Source organism: Paramormyrops kingsleyae, chromosome 3 (genome assembly GCF_048594095.1).
Source record: "Paramormyrops kingsleyae isolate MSU_618 chromosome 3, PKINGS_0.4, whole genome shotgun sequence".
NCBI classification, from domain to species: Eukaryota; Metazoa; Chordata; class Actinopteri; order Osteoglossiformes; family Mormyridae; genus Paramormyrops; species Paramormyrops kingsleyae.
In genome coordinates, this window is record NC_132799.1 from 16,665,100 (window position 1) to 16,682,138 (window position 17,039).

Here is a 17,039-nt window from a genome sequence, read left to right on the forward strand (position 1 = left end):
CTCATTCGTGCCCGGAAGAATGCCATCTAAAAACGGAATAATGCCCCCCCTCCCCCCTTGTTTGTGATTCGACGTGTGAATGTGTGCATGTAATAGTTCTGATGTGCATCCCTCACACAGCGCGTTCCCGGCACTGTTTTCCATAATTAGTGCCCCTTCCAAACCGCCTACAGCAACCTGTCGTTTCAGGCTGTTTCCGCTGATAGTCGGTGTCCGACGGCATTCCTGCATGCCGATGGGCCGGCTGCGCAGGCCTGGCTGCGTGGGGCTGCCTGCGTGGGCATGTGTGTACGGCTGGCAAGTAGGCAGGGAAGCATCTGCTGGTCTCTACATGTCATAGTGTCGGGACGCATCGCCGTGGATCGGGGCCTGCCTGTTACTGTTTAAGATCTGTGTGGTGAATGTTTAGCTTTGGATACTGTCGTACCGCTCACCCCTTCTGATTTTTACTTATCTGCGGTATAGACTGCGGTTCAGTATGCAGCCACCCTTTTCTCTTTATGTGCTACTTGCCCTCAGATGTTTTATGGAGATAATGGGATTGGCTCCACTAGCGTCTCACTCCCATGATTCCTTTTTGCCACTCGGGGGTTGGGGGAGAATCAGGTAGAGGCCTTTAGCATCCCCCGCACACTGCGGGTTTCCTCTTACGGCAGCAGAGCCGATGGTGCCCAGCTGGGTCGGCTTGACGATAGAGTCAAACACACGTGCTCCGCCTCTGTTTTTCCTTCCTCTGTCAAAGGTCAGAGCTGTTCTCATTTGAGGCAGATTTCTCTTTTCCAAAAACAATCTGATCCTGGTGCTTTTAAATGATCAGGTAACTCTCCTGCTCTCGTACCTCTCTCTGTCCTTCAGCCATTCAGCTTAGACCATTTTCATGCATTTTCATTGTACTGTTGAAGCCCCATCTCTCTTGTTGTCCATTTATAGTCAGTCCCAAGGTCTCTAAGCTGTACTGCTGGTTCAGTGCCTCCAATCAGCGATTCCCGACATTTCTTGCGGCCCCCCCAGCCTCTGGTCCCTGGTTACGGCTGTCGTTTGGGTGCACCCACCGTGTCGCTTGAGACATGGGGCCAAATAACAAAAACGGGACGAGACAGGAAGTGGGGAACGCCTGAAGACGGCGCATGTCGGCCTTCCACATTTCCGTAGGGAGCATATGCTGGGGAGAGAGTAGGGAGACGGGCGGGATGGAATTGTAATTCTGGGGGAAGAAGGGGCCCAGATGGCGTCTCTGTTTGAGACCTCGCCTCTACCTCCCCCCCCCCGACCGAACCCTCGCTTTCGGAGCGGCAGCCTCTTGTGGCGCTCTGTAATTACAAACACAGGAGGGTGTTAGCGAGATGGCTCCCCCTCTTCCTCTTCCCCCCTCCCTCGGGCTGCTCTCGCACACGTCTCTCTTCTTCATTGATATTACATCATTTCGACTCACAAGCGTGGCGTCCCTGATATGACACTGGCGTTATGCGGGGACAGCACGAGAGTTTTGAATGTCATTGCGGCGGGACTCATTTACTTTGTGAGGCATTGCTGTCTTTATTATTACTATTATTATTGCTATTACTATGGAAAGAGATAGGTCTCATTCTTAAAATATATGCAAATGCATGCGAAATATACTGAAATCATCTGCATATTTCCCTGAGTGAAAGGAAGCTTTCTGCAGCAACACGCAGCAGAATGTGTGAGAGATGAAAGGGGGCACAGTGCGTGTGGCTGGTTTCTTTTGAATGACAACCATTCATTTGAGAGATCGATTGGCTGCAGTGGGTCAGGTGGTTTTCTCCCTCTTATGATTGAAAAATTCAGCGTGGCAGCATAACGCCGTTTGATGCTACCGCACCTGCACACACACACACACACACACAGGCTGCCTTGATGAAATGACAGCTAATGCCATTAGGCTGCTCAAAAAGGCTCATTCAGCATAAGAATCAGCAGAAATGGAGCGGATCGCCATGAGAGGTACCTCCCCGGCGAGCCTTTGTGCTGTGAAGGGCGCCTGCCTTTCGACTCAGGCAGCAGCGGCGCCGAGAATCGCTCTCAAGGACGGGGACTGTGGAAACCTGGCCCCAAGTCCCCCAGCAGCGGGGCCAGACAGGTGTCCCCCCTCCCCAGCGAAAGGGGGCTGCTGAGACCTGCCTTTCTGTTAATTGCGTGTTCAGCTGTGGCTTTTAAAACACTCGACGGAAATGAGACTTCCACAGCTGACCTTTGCCCGCTTAGGTCATGGTATCTGGCAGTAACTATGGAGGGATGCGGCAACGGCGGATGCAGGCCTCATGTGGGCCTGGTGGCCCACAGGTTTTTGGTGAGCTCCAGAGTAAAGGAACCTTCCGGTGAGTGCACAGTGCCCTCAAATACAGCCCCCGTCACAGAGGACACACAGCCCATTGTTACCCCGTCGTGTAATGAAAGGTGTCGGACTCACGGGGATCGTAATAAAGAGGCTGTTTTTAAGCACCCCCTCTCCCCCAGGGTTTTGGGGGTCATGTGATTAAGCTCCCCCAAGCGCCTGCTGCGATTGCCCTCTGTCGGGAGGGCACGCCACCATGGGGCACCTCGGGGCTGATGCTTTTGAGCCGTTCCCGGCTGAACCCCTCGGCCTTTCCCTGTGCACGTCTCTATCACCTGTTGTTTTTATCGTTTTTTTTCTGCGTGCCCCAGACTGTGTGGCGCTGTCGTCCTGACAGATGAGACGGTGTCTGAAAACAGTGTTAAAAAAAATTCCCAGGAGGGAACCTGCACTCGGTGTGCGAGTGCCTGAATGTCGCATTTCGTCCTGCCTCTCTTCCCGTGCATTGTGAGTGCATGCAAATCTCGTGTTGTCTCCATTGGTACTGTAGGAATTACAGCCTGCGCTGTCATGCCGTGTTTGTGCACGAGGAAGCAAATCCTTGTTTGTGTGTGGTGCCATAGGGTTGTGGGGTTGTGTGTGTGTGTGCAGGTTTCTTTGGCTGTCAATGTGCATAGGTGTGTGTGTGTGTGTGTGTGCACGCGTGTGTGTGTGTGGGTGAAGGCGCTTTAGATCTGCTTGGCTGTGTGACCACAGTAGCCCTTCAGGCCTCTGCGCCCTGCAAAATGATTGAATTCTGAGGTCTAGAAAGCTGACAAATCACTAAAAATGCTGTTAAAACGCTGTAAAAACGTTGTCCATAAATCACCCCATGACAGTTTAATCATCCTCAGAATTTGGGCCCAGCCTGACCGCTGGACAGTAGGTGCTACAAAAAAATGTCTTTGAAAGAACATCTCGACCAAACTAATTTCATTTAGTTTGGCTTAATAGACGCATCCAGCCGCCAGTGTTTCCACAGTAAAATGACTCGTTTAATTCACAATGTAGAATCTCTCAATTTTTTAACGTAATGGTGGCTTATTAAACATTGCAGTGTAAATGCGTTAATTAAATCAAGGTGCTGATGATGTGCTGATAAGGCTCACGTGCAGCCGGAAGGTTCCCGAGTGGATTTCTGAGCCGGCATTCGCAGCCGCGTCCCCAGGAAGTCGCGACTCTGAAGTAGCCTCAGTCAGTAATCTGCCGAGATGTAAAAATCGCAAGCCGCATATGCAAATTGCCGGCAAATCGCTCTGGATTGATGTGTCCGCTTAGGCAACTGAATAATTTAATGTTCCGTGGATTCCCTCCCACATTTCTGCAGGCTTGGAACGATTTAAGGTGTCTTAAATCTGATCGGGGAGGAAACAGACGTGGTATCCAGCGGTGGAGAGATAAAAGACACGGGGATCTGCTCGGGGAGAGAATGAAGGCTGGAGTCTGAGCTGGAGCAGTCCATTGTGTTCACTGTGCTGCTGAAACGTTTCGGTGAAATTGTGGAAGATCAGCATCTTACTTCTGAGGGCTTTGTTCGCTCTCTCTCTCGCTGTCTCTCTCTCTCGCTGTCTCTCTCTCTCTCTTGCTGTCTCTCTCTCTCTCTCGCTGTCTCTCTCTCTCGCTGTCTCTCTCTCTCTCTTGCTGTCTCTCTCTCTCTCTCGCTGTCTCTCTCTCTCTCGCTGTCTCTCTCTCTCTCTTGCTGTCTCTCTCTCTCTCGCCTGCTCTCACTGCCGCTCTTTTTAAGCGTTTATTTGGTTGTGACCTCATTTGATTAATGTCAGGTGTCATCCTGGGCAAGAATGGAGTGTTTTGCTTTTTTTCTTTCCACCATTCCTGTATAACAGGCTCCAAACCCGCAGCAGCCCCAGTGCTACACATCCAGCCCCTCCCCTTTTTGTATTTTCGACCGACCTCGTCAGGGGTGGGGGGGGGGTGCTGTTAGCAGCCAGTTAACAGGCGTGTGCACGCCCCCGGGGGGGTCTTGCTGTCGGCCCAGCATTTGCGGTTCTGGCCAGACTGATTAGGAAGTTAGCCTGGTGCAGGTTCGGGAGGGGGGGCATGCACATCTTTGCCCCCCACCATGCCTCCCCTGAGATCTACCCCCCACAGTTTATTCTCCTTTCAGAGAGTCGCATGTTACGTCACAGCAGAACCTGAGGCAGCCAGGAGCAGAGGCACCTAATCTCTCCTATGAAATATTAACAAAGTTGATGGTTTAAATTATCGGTGGCACCTTATGAGGTTCCCCTTCCCTGTGTGCCCCCCCCTCCCGCCGGCTCTCTCTACTTTTGTCTCTTCTGGGCACTCATTGCCCTTCCATTAGCTGATTGGATCCTGCACAGTCATCGCTGTCAGTGGTCGCTTGCCTTCGTGGATGGACGGGGTGCAGCGTGTGGAGCAGAGGGTCCGGCATCCTCTTGGGAGGGTGGGTTCAGCCAGGCAGGGTTCAGCTGTGTTGCAGCAGTGGGTTTGGAGTTACGGAGAGAGCAGGGGGGGGGGGGGTTCTCAAAAAAATCAGCCACAGGCTATGCCTGGAAGCAGGTCTATTGCGGTTACTCTGAGGTTAGCCCCTCACATTCCAGTCATGTCTGAGTTTTAAATATTGTTTTTGTCTTTTGAACATGCCCCCCGAGAGAGAAACAGTGGTACATCTTAATTCTGCAGAGTCCCAGAAAGTCGTCGACTCAATCTGAAGCCACCAGAAATATAGAGGTCTCCTCTGCGGACTGCTTGCCCCCTTGGTCATAGAGGCACGCAGGGGGTCGACAGTAGTGAGAGGATATGGGATTGCGGCTCTAACAAGCTGCCACCGCCCTGCGTCGCCGCACCTGTTTGCCGCTTTGATTGATGCGCCGGGGCTAACAGTCACGATAATGCACTCGCTTTCTGCACGGCTCTTAAAAGGCTGTGTGTGCGTGTGCCCACCGGCGTGCATTCACAGTACCCCCCCCCCTCCCATCCCCGTGCCGGCTCTGGGCGGCTGGGAGGACAGGTGCGGGCGGCGCAGACAGATGTGCGGCAGGTGCAGTAGCGCGCAGGCAGGCCGACTCCTCGGCCGCAAGCAGGTGCTTTACGACGCCACATGTGTAATGCGGCGGCGGGCGGCTGTCACCATGGCAGCGTGTCACCAACCTACGCATGACCAGACCCGCTGTGTCCTCTCTTGCAGAGATCAGCAGAGTACGGAAGGACATGTACAACGACACATTAAACGGCAGTGCGGAGAAGAGGAGCTCGGAGCTGCCCGACGCTGTCGGACCTGTGGTGCAACTGCAGGAAAAGCTTTACGTGCCTGTAAAGGAGTACCCTGACGTGAGTACTGTGCTGACTGGGGAGGGGCAGGGCTTTGGATGGAAGGCTGGGCCTTGGGGGAGGGGCATGACTCTGACAAGAATGGGCGGGGCTTTGGGAGGTGATCTTGGTCGAGTGGGTGGGGCACAGAGAGGGGTGGGGTGATGCAAATTGTCCCAAACTGAAAACAGCTGATCCAGGCCAATTTGCTGCTGGTTAATCAGTACATAAATCACGCCGAGCAGAGGGGAAACATTTAAAATGAACTCTCTACATGCCGGCCTAAACTCGCATGGTGACCTTGTCCTGCTTTGTCCTGCAGATACAGGACACATGGGTGCATTTACGTTTCCTCATGGCATCGCAGAGTAGCTCTCAGACTCTCTAGAGCATGAATCGGTAAACAGATTCACCTATCCGAACCAAGCGGAGGTTTAATTAGAATTTAATATCATGTCTGACCTTCTGCCCTTCTCACAGCATACAGCGGCTAGGTCAATGTCAGGCGGCCAGCTAATTAGCCCAGTGGATAAAATTCATTTTCTCTCGTTCCACAATCACACAAACAAATTAGGGAAACGTCACGTGCAAGAGGGGGTCTCTCGCTGGGAAGGATCTTTTGCAAGAGAAACCGTGTCGCCTTAATCCACTGAAAAACCAGCATTTGAAAGCTTCTCAGCCGCCTGAAAGTTTTATTTTCTGCTCCAGAGATAAACAGCCGCCCTTTCATCCCCCTCATTTCCAGGGTGAGCGCCGTGGCTCTTTGAGTGGCTCGGCTTGTTTACAGCGAGTACATTGTATGTCGCCGTCATTGTGCGATTACGATTTGAAGTGAAGCGTTTGAAGTGACTCGCATAATTTGTGCGGAATTAATTATTTAACAGGTCCAAGCTGAGCCTGCTGCCCCAAGAAAGTCAGGACATTGAGGAACGTGTCCTCACGCGATCTGTCACTGCCTTAACACCACAGCTGTTTCAGGAATCTCTAGTCTGTGATCCCTACAGCTTGTCTGTGGGGAAGGATACCCATTTTATGATGATAAAGGTTTTTAAACGTTGTTAAGGGGTAATAGCAGGATCTAAGGTTCATTCTATTTATCCATCCATCTTGTAAAGGCTTATATCCCGGTCAGGATCGCGGGTAATCATATTTATGTACATTTTTATTTATTTGTTAAGGTATAACTTATTTGTTGAACCCTCTGAGTGAGGCACAGATCTGATGAGACCACAGCTGCCCAGTTTGATTATCCGGACTGGTCATCATCGATTGCGGTCGATTTTATAATCAAGGACGTTCCCCCAGCTATTAAACTGGCAGCAAAGGCGGCCAAAATGAAGTGCAGATAAAAACGATTAGCTGTATTCCTCCGCGGCAGAAAGATACACTGGAGCCTGGACTTATTTTGTGTAAACACAGCTGCGGAGAGGCCCATGAGAAAAGCAAGCGGCCCTGGAGAAGCAGTGGTTTTCACGGAAACGGGGCCGCGGCAAAGCCTGGGAAAGGTCGTGGGCTGAAGTGTGATGCACTGACCATAGGGTAGGGGGGGGCTAAACAGGGCGTCCGGATCCCGCCATCTCTCTTAATGCGGGACGCCGGGGCTCCGTCAGAGAGACGGTGAAAACAAATGACTAAATGCTGCTGGTGAGGAGGGAGACATTTCTGTGTCACCTTTGATCCCCGGCAAAGCCCAAATAGCGACAGCGGCGCGACAGCGGCGAGAGCGGCGAGAGCGGCGAGAGGCCCCCACTGTCTGGAAGCAGGGAAGGGTGTGGCTGAGGTTGAGAGCTTATGAGGGTCGTAGACAGAGACAGCCTGTAGTAGCGTACCTGTCCCCTCAGTCACACGTTAAGTATTCTTTGATAGTAATTCTCCGAAGCGCTTTGCGGCGGCTGCCGTTTCCCTTAATCTTCTAAGCAATCGCATGGAGAATCTCCTCACTTAAGCCTCCTCACCCTGGGAGAAGGCAATGAGCTCGCAGCTGATTGATCCCAATTAACTTCCTCCATTACCAGCGAAACGTCTGCGTGGGCCGCATTAATGGCCGCGGTCTGTCAGCCGTGTAAACACGGCTCGGGATTAGCGCCTGGGATCCTGCAGAGGAGCCGAGGGCAGCGCAAGGAGACCTTTCTGTACTGTCCCTCCCGCTTTGGCCGTCCAGTTATGCCGGTATTTGTCCCCAGCGGCCGCTGAGGACTGAACAGTACACATGTACATGGTGTGGCTGAGCGGCGGAGTGTCCATGTGGTCATAATTCATAGCCAATAAAAAATGTGTCTGTATGGCCGTGCCCCCAAGGCCAAATACCGCCATTACTGCAGGTGTTGACATGAGACAGCTCTCATCTCTCCCTGGGAAACACTTCAAATCCTGTCTGCATGTGCGACATGTATTTATTTGTGCGCACACCAGCTTGTGCGCGTGTGGCTGTGTCGTCTCGTTTCAGGCTTGTGCCTCGGCCAGCCGCAAGTTTTACAGTCTGTGATGGCTGAATCTGGAAGGGGGCAGATGAGCCGGCTGAGGGTGGTAGACAATACCAGCGTATTTTAGGAACAGGTTTAAAATCACTCTATTCTTAGCTAAGTGAGGAAACTCCCAGAGTGAAGATGGCTACCCCATCTGACACTACAGGCTCTCTTGGTCTGGAGAGCACTGGGAGCAGAAGCATGGACCGACTGCGGATCCCTGAGGACTGGATTGGGAAACACTGCTGTAAAGGACAGTGCGCTGAAAACCCGAAATATATTCTATGCGATGTGGTTTGCATCTTACACTATTTATTCCGCTTCAGAAAGATGAGGCACCAGTCCTGGAATAAGAAAAATAATCACATTTCTAATAGTATAAAGATTAATGTATGCAGGCTTATGTTTGTGACGGAGATGCATTTTCCTTGAACTGGCCAAAAACAATGGGAGTATATGTGGAAAATGTGTGTGTGCGAGTGAATTTGAGGGGGGTGGGGGGGTGGGTTTGCCCGCTCCCGTTAGAGAGAGGCACACTAATAGGGGGGAGCACCCTCAGGAATGCTTGCTGCCAAAGCGCAAGCACTCTAAACCCTGCACGGTGACTCTTTAAGGGGAAGTAATCTTCCCATCCCGCAGCGGGCAGCCGGTGGAGGGGTGCACTTGTGCGATGCCTCAGCCCGCTTTGTTACGTGCGTTGGGGACAGGGGAAGGCGGTGGCGATAAGCCCGGCCCCTGGGCCGCCAGCAGTAATGGCTGCAGCAGCTTGGCAGACTCGGCAAGCAGAGGCCGGCGTGGCAGCCGGGGCCCCCCTGATAAAGCCACTCTTGTGTTTTGTGCCTGTTTCCGGGGCAAGACGCCGCGACACAGAAATTAATTTGTGCTGTCAAGTTGGGCGGCGGTGTTTTGCGGCGGGCCAGCCAATCCAATTTGCCAAACATGTTATTAGGCCAGGGAATAAAGGAGGGGACCGTAAAACAATGCCGGCCTGTGTGGTTCTGCACAGTCTCCATGTCTGAGCTGCCGTCCTGTCAGCCCTGTGCTCTTGTGCAGTAGCGAAAGCGGCATACGGTCAGGCTCTGTCCTTTTCTGGGTCACATGCCTCCCGCCAGAAGATAAGCGGCCATCAGCGATTAGTAATAATTATCCCGGATTGATCCTCTTTTGTTCGCTCCATTTGCTTGGCCTTGGACATCCTTGGGGGGGCAGTAGACTAGAGGGGAAGAGCTAGGGGTTTAATGATGTGAGATCAGAGATGATGGATGCCAATATGTGTGGAGGTTGGTGATGGAGGTCAGAGAGTCTTTGAAGCCCACAGTGACAGGGTTACTCTATGTGTGTCAGCTACTGTCTGGCTCAAACCACAGTGAACCAATCAGGTAGTCGGGGGAAGTGATTGATAGCTCATAAGCCCTCCCACCATGGGTTTTAAAGCCATGGACAGTGGGTAGCTGTATGGAGGGCTGGGGTATCTTAAAGCTGTAAGACTTTTACATTCACTTACCTTCTCCTCGTGCTCCTCTGTGCCCCTCCCGGGCTGTCTCGCTGACGTGTGCTTGGGACAAGTCGGCCCCCCAAGAGCTGTCATTGTTTTAATCGAACCACAAGTGCCATAAATCACCAAAGATGCGATGAACCGGTATGAACCAGGGTGCCCCCTGCAGTGGGCATAATTGATCCGGTTCCGATTGCACGTGTGAGGGGCGCCGGGGGGGGATTGACTTTGTTGTGGGCGGGGCATCTACCCACTGAGCCACCACTCAGACCTGCAAGCACATGAGGATTTATTGGGAAGGAGCAAGATGGTGCGGAAATGAGGCCGATCGTCACCACCTCATAACAAACACAAACAAAAGCGGGGGTGGGGGGGAATCAAGCGGCCGCAGAGCGGCGGAGCTCCGGATCACTGCTCGGCTAATGAAGGTTAATCACGGTTCACCGTGGCAAATGCCGCAACCGCCACCCCTTTATCACACCAGTACTGCTCTGGTGCTGGGGGGGGGGGGTCATTTCACGCAATACAACAAGCAAACCTGCAGAACGCATTATCATTGAAAATAAATGCAATCACTACCATAAATAATATTGTGCGTATATTATCATAAATAAAATGCAGTGTAGGGTTTTGTGGCGGTGATAAGAAGATCATTGGTTCAAATCCCACGGCCAGCAGAGTGATGTCACTGTTAACCCCACTTAACCCTAGATGCTGCAGCAACTGTCTGACTCTGAGCCTCACTTGTGCATCACTTTAGACAAAACCTTCTGTATGCTAAATTATATATGTCAGGGGTGGCCAATCTTAACCAGAAAGGGCCGCTGTATACGCATGTATATCCATAATTAGATTACTAATTAGAGGACTCATTGGCTGAACAGTTTGAACAGCTGACCTAAAGGTTATCTCAAAATCTTGCATACACACCGGCCCTTTGCAGATTAGATTGGCCACCCCTGATATAGTGGTCTCATGGTATTTACACTCTGTGCTGTTCTGGGGGAGCGTGTGCCGGTGGTGGCCAGTTGCCAGCCCATGACATTGTCTAGGGAGGGATGTGGTGAGGAAGAGGCGAGCTTCCTCCACCCCTCCAGGGGACCCACGTTCACTCGCTATCCTAATCCCTGTTGCCCCCACAGTTCTGAAAACAAAACCCATCCTGAAGAGGAATTAGAGCTTGGTGGTGTTAGCATCCATGAAATAATTAATTTGCCCATTACCGGCATTTGGTCGTTTATCTTTATAATAAGATCATTTGGAGTCATTTGGAATCCACAGTGCTTGCATTTTTAAATGGCCATAATTAGATTTTGCTCTATGTTTTGCTGTAGTTGATGGAAAATATACTTAAGATCTATTGTACTGATTGTATAAATAGGCTGCATTCTTTCAGCCTGATATTAAGAATTCCATTACATCTAAATGGTTTTTACACCCTCTGTTAGCTTCCTGTGGGCCCTGGAGGCCCTGATCTTCAGCTGGAGAAGTTCCATATTTCTGTTGTCTCTCCATTCGCTTCCATCTGCAGTCAAAGGTTGTTCACTTATCGCCATGGCTAACCTGTGCCAGCAGCCCATGGGATCGAGTGACTGTGAATGCTACTGATCTATGGACTCCATCCTTCTTTATTCATTCATGTATGTTTTTATTGGCATTATGCAGCTTTATCCAGAAGAACATTTGAAATTTTGCCAGAGCATTTGAGGTCAAAAGGTACTACAACAGGGTTCCCTGTAATCAGTGTCATTAACGACTATGCCACCTGCTGGAAGGTGTAAGATTTGGTGATGAGCATATACATTTTGTAATGTGAAATTTTACTGATGGTGGCCATTATTCCATACTTTATTTATATGTACCTAGCTGGCCTCCTATTTGTTCTGTGTAGCGCAGAGCATAGAGAGCATAAATATTTATATGATGCCCACAAATACAAAAACAAAGGGGTCTATTGCAGAGTCACACAGAGACACAGAGATGCATGCAGAATGAGTGCACAGCAATCATGCACACGCACACACACAGGAGTAAACGAGAGCAGTGCTAAATATACGGGGCGAGATTCCTCCATCCTGCGCACCTGCTCAGCGTCTGCTGTGTGCCGGAGGGCCGATGGCCTTTAAAAGGAAGTGAACGCATTGTGGACCTGAATTAAAAACAGCCACGGGGTCTGTCACTCAGCACTCCGACAGATAAGGTTAAATGGGTTAAGAGGAACAAGGACTGTGGGATCTTAAACGCGCCGTGTGTGTGTATGTGTCTATGTTGCCGTAAAAGGAGCCAGAATTGTGGCTAAAAGGGTTAAAGCATGAGGATAGGCCACGTTGTTGTGCCTTTGTACTGTATCGCCAGACCATGGCAATGGTCGAAGCTTTGAATTGGAAAATAATGCAAAAATGAAAAATGTAAAAATGTTTGCCAGGAAACTTCAGAACTCTGTTTTTTTGGAAGGAAGAAAGAGGAACAGCCAGTGAAGGGCTACTGATGTCAGAAGAGCTTTGTGCGAGCTTGAGGGACTTTTTAACTCTCTGTGAAGGTTGTTTTATTTTGGTCGGGTGGTGCATCATGGGATATCCTGGGGGGGTGTAATGTCAGAGAGGCTTGGTTGCTTTTAAAGGGGGCGGGCGCTCCTCCTCGTTAGGGATGAACCTGACGGCTTTCGCTGCCCCTCTGTATATCTGGTCCTGATTTGACATTAAAGTTTTATTTCTGGCAAGTGCCCGATGTTAGCAGTAGAGAAGGGGATCCGTTTCAGATGAGGGGAGCCTGAGGGAATGTGGGAAAGGGGTTGGGATAGGGGGGGGGTATGTCAAAAGTGGGAGTGTGCCCTTTTCAACCGTGCCAGCTGTTACTGTTTAACATGACAGCTGACAAACTACCGAAACGGCACGGCATTCAACCCGCACGGTAATAAAGTGGGGCCAGCTCCCAGCCCCCCCCCCATGCTAGCCGGATCTGGTGAGTGCTGGCGTAATACCTGCCAATACAGATTCTCTTTCGCATTCTGGTCAGCTTCAGGGCAGCCTGGCTGACAGGTCGTTGAACCTTTAGAAAAGTTTATGAAGCAAATGATTGAAAAAGCATTAATTAATGATTTAATGTTAACATGTTGCTAGCTGGATGATTTTTTTTTGCATCCAATTTAGCCCCTTCCTCAAGGACCCCTCCTGGGCCTAATAAAGTAGAGATTTGCTTTTCCTAAGCCAATATTTCTAACCAAATGCTGCTCTTTATCAAGTCAACAAATCTCTCAGACAACGTGTAGAAGCAGTCATTCCCCCCTGCCCCCCCCCGGAGATGTGTGCAACAGTTAAATCCATCTGTACGTGCAAATACGTACAGATGTATCACCAGTAGGCCCTGCACATCGATTGCTGTAGTAAGAGTTTGAATAATTTGATTTCCATTATGTCCATGGTGGGGATGTGGTCATTCCGGGCTGCACGCTGCCTCTCGAGGAGAGTTTTTGCCACAGGATAAGGGAAGGAGGAAGACGGATGAGATGGAAGGCTTTACCATGTGACGCTCTGAGCTGTCACACGCGCGCGTCCGTTAAGGCGTTTGAAGCCGGCTTATGAGGCTCCGCCCCGAAACTGGCACCTCCAAAGGCCCGTGGGCCCGACACTGGTGAAGGTACACCCACGTGCTGGGCTGCCTCCTGTCTGTGCCGAGCCCATGGATCATTAGGCAACTGAACCTCTCCAAAAACCCCACCCTGGAGAGGGATTAGGTGGCCAAATAAAAAGATGTGGTTCGAATTAGCGACAGTGTGGCCACAAATGACAGTCAGCTGTAACTCCTGCCCCCAACCCCAGGGGCCCTCAGATTCCCCTTAGCAGGCGCCCAGAGCCCATGTGACCGTCCTCCCACACAGCCACGCCTGACGCGGCAACATCTCGCCCTTTCCAGCATCTTTTAAAGCAGTGGGCGCGGCAGATGTGCCGTTTTCAGTGTCGTTCACCTCTGCGTACACGCCTCAGCTTGTAGACGCAGGCTTCGGGCAGTCGCGCAGGCCCGTGTCTTGTCAGGCCGGTTCAGGTGTGGAGGTGTCACTGCAGGTCTGCCGGGACTCGCACCCGGAGCCCGCGCGAGCGATCGCTGTGCCTCTGGCTGCACGCGACTCACGGCTGTGTCACGACTCACGGCTCTGTCACAGCCGGCCCGTATAGAGAGGCAGATCGACGCAGGCAGCCTTCCCCCCCCGGCTACACTTCTAACGGTCGATGCCCCAACGATCGACTTGCTTCGCCTCGCCTTATCTCGCTGCCTTCAGCCCGGTAATGATCTTGAGCCCCCCCATTCGGTGTGGGGACGTTGCCTGTCAGCTGTATTGTCAGCGATGGAGTTCCTGATAAAGCAGAGGTGGAGGGGTCAGACATGTATGCGTGTGTGTCTGCATGAGTGAATGTGTGTGTGCGTGTGTGTGTCTGCATGAGTGAATGTGTGTGTGCGTGTGTGTCTGCATGAGTGAATGTGTGTATGCGTGTGTGTCTGCATGAGTGAATGTGTGTGTGCGTGTGTGTGTCTGCATGAGTGAATGTGTGTGTGCGTGTGTGTGTGTCTGCATGAGTGAATGTGTGTGTGCGTGTGTGTGTCTGCATGAGTGAATGTGTGTGTGCGTGTGTGTGTCTGCATGAGTGAATGTGTGTGTGCGTGTGTGTGTCTGCATGAGTGAATGTGTGTGTGCGTGTGTGTGTGTCTGCATGAGTGAATGTGTGTATGCGTGTGTGTCTGCATGAGTGAATGTGTGTGTGCGTGTGTGTGTCTGCATGAGTGAATGTGTGTGTGCGTGTGTGTCTGCATGAGTGAATGTGTGTGTGCGTGTGTGTGTCTGCATGAGTGAATGTGTGTGTGCGTGTGTGTCTGCATGAGTGAATGTGTGTGTGCGTGTGTGTGTGTCTGCATGAGTGAATGTGTGTGTGCGTGTGTGTGTCTGCATGAGTGAATGTGTGTGCGTGTGTGTGTCTGCATGAGTGAATGTGTGTGTGCGTGTGTGTCTGCATGAGTGAATGTGTGTATGCGTGTGTGTCTGCATGAGTGAATGTGTGTATGCGTGTGTGTCTGCATGAGTGAATGTGTGTGTGCGTGTGTGTGTCTGCATGAGTGAATGTGTGTGTGCGTGTGTGTGTGTCTGCGTCTGTGTGTGGATTATGTTTAGATTACATTGTGGCGATCAAATGTCCCCCACAATGTGACAACAACCTGTTATTTCTACTTTGTGGGGACCATTTTTCAGGTCCCCACAAAGATCTATGAATGCAAACAAAAAACTAACAATGCCAAAAGTCTCGTCTTTTGTTTGGCTACTTATGATTAAGGTTAGGGCTGGGTAGGTGTTAAGGTTGTCATTGCTGGGATTAGGGTTTTCCCCATACAGATGAATGGAGGGTCCCCACAAAGATTAAATTACAAACCTGTATTTGTATCAGTGTCTATACACGCTGTTTCCAAACAGCATCTCACGTGGCTTTTTCTAAGCGTATATCAGCTCGTGTACGGCTCATGAAAATGTTTATGAAATGACAGTCAGACGCCACCGGTAATCTTGTTTGAGAAACAGTGTCAGGCCACAGAGCAGCGTTAATGAAAGGCGCCGTCTGCCCGCCCCTGCAGCCCCTCACTCCCCTCTTTCCCTCTTTGTTTCCCCACAGTTCAATTTCGTGGGGAGGATCCTGGGGCCACGTGGCCTGACGGCGAAGCAGCTGGAGGCCGAGACAGGTTGCAAGATCATGGTGCGAGGGAAGGGCTCCATGAGGGACAAAAAGAAGGTGAGAGCGCCACCCGGCGGCGCGGAGGGTGCCCGCCGCGTTTTTAGGGATCTGAGCCAAGGCATGGCAATCTGTCCTGCTGTCGCCAGGTGGGAAAGCGCTGTGTCTTACCTTAAAACCCAGCGATGGAGCAGCAGGGCTGTGACACCTGAATTCAGGCCGGCCTGCAGGGGGCCAAAAGCCAAGAGGTGGAGAAGCAATCATGTCCTTGGCAGCCTGGTACCGAGAGAGATTGCACTTTATTCTAATTAACCCAGGATCCATCAGCGGGGGATCCAGCAGAAACTCCCCACCGGTGCAATCATTAGCTACTGTGGTGACTATTGTTTGGAACGTGAAAGCGTTAAACTGTTATTGTTTTCTTTAAAAATAGTTGCCCTGGTCTGTAACGTCTTTATACTTTGGAAAAAAGGTGTTTCCTTTGAAATGCAATAAGAGTAACGAATGTGACTGGTTCATGGCCCCCTCCTAGTCCCTGGGGGCCCTTCTGAGACGTTGCTCCGAGCTGTCAGTGCCCTGCCCGATCCAGCCTGTCCCGGCCCGGCACTGTCTATCACTGAGAAGGACGGCATGTCCTCTGCGTCGGAATGCGCACGCGGGATTCCGGGGCGAGCGCCTGCGGGGGCGTCTACCAAAAAACAGACGACAGGTGTTCAAACATTGTCTTTGGCCTAAGATGTGTGTGTGTCGCAGTTGGGGGGGGTTGGGTTCACCAGTCACACCCACCAAGCTGAACACACTGCTCCAACACACCCCACTGGGGGGAATTCGGCACAGGGTGGGGTTGGGGGAGTTGTAAACGATACCCCATCTCCATCTGAAGAGCACGTGCTTGCGTCCCACCCAAGTGCACGTTTATTATGACAGGGAGACAGGGAGAGACTTTGTACTGCGGGAAGACGTGTGACTCCTTTAAAAAATAATGAGCTGCATTTTTGAAGGCAATTTTTAATTTTTTTTCGTTGCAATCCTCCCCCCATCTGATTTAACACTGCATCTTGGCGGGAAGGTCCTCAGCCAGCCACTGTGCATGATAATGGTCTGTGTCCGGTGCTCCGCGCGACTTGCCGTTTAGCGTTAGCGGGCGCTAGCTGACGCACGCACAGCTCGCCCGCCGCCTCGCTAACCGGCTCTGACAGGAGGGCGTCGCCGCCACTGCCTGCCTCTGGCAGACCGTCTATTTGATTATTCCAGAACAGGTCTGTACCCTTGTCCTTTGTGAAATGTGCCACACCGCGCATGGAATCCTTAAGCATCACCGAGGCGGGCCGACCCCGCTAATGGAAGCAGCTCGTGCCCAGGTAGATAAAGGCGCACCGATTTCCCAGGGTTATCGTCCTCTGCCGGGCTGCAGGGAAGAAGCAGATAATGCCTGTCACCCACGCTCTCATCCGCGCCGGGTAAAGTGTCTAATCCCGACGTTTAAGAGTCTCGCTCGGCATGACGTGTAACCGAGAGTTTTTTTTTATGTCAAAGTGTGAGGAAACAAAAGGGATCCAGCAGGGGGTTTAGGGGCACTGAGGGGTGCCGGAGCTTCTGAGCGAGGGCCCGGCTCCTGCCTGCCCTCCCTGCTCCCGGTGTGCACATCCCAGCCTGGCCCCGCGGTCCACGTCTCGCAGAGATGTTATGGGGGGGAACTCTACCCAGTTATCTTCATTATTTCCACATCCGTGAGCACCGTT

At 51.6% G+C, this 17,039-nt stretch overlaps 1 protein-coding gene across 6 annotated transcripts in view; it reads left to right on the top strand.

The window, feature by feature from the left end:
- LOC111848800 (KH domain-containing RNA-binding protein QKI) overlaps positions 1-17,039 on the top strand; it is a 58,440-nt gene that overhangs the window by 13,150 nt on the left and 28,251 nt on the right. For all 6 annotated transcript variants that reach the window (XM_072709745.1, XM_072709741.1, XM_072709742.1 and 3 more), the window contains exons 2-3: positions 5,505-5,647; positions 15,241-15,357. In XM_072709745.1, coding sequence (XP_072565846.1) covers positions 5,505-5,647; positions 15,241-15,357 — 260 coding nt within the window. The remainder of the gene's footprint in view (positions 1-5,504; positions 5,648-15,240; positions 15,358-17,039) is intronic.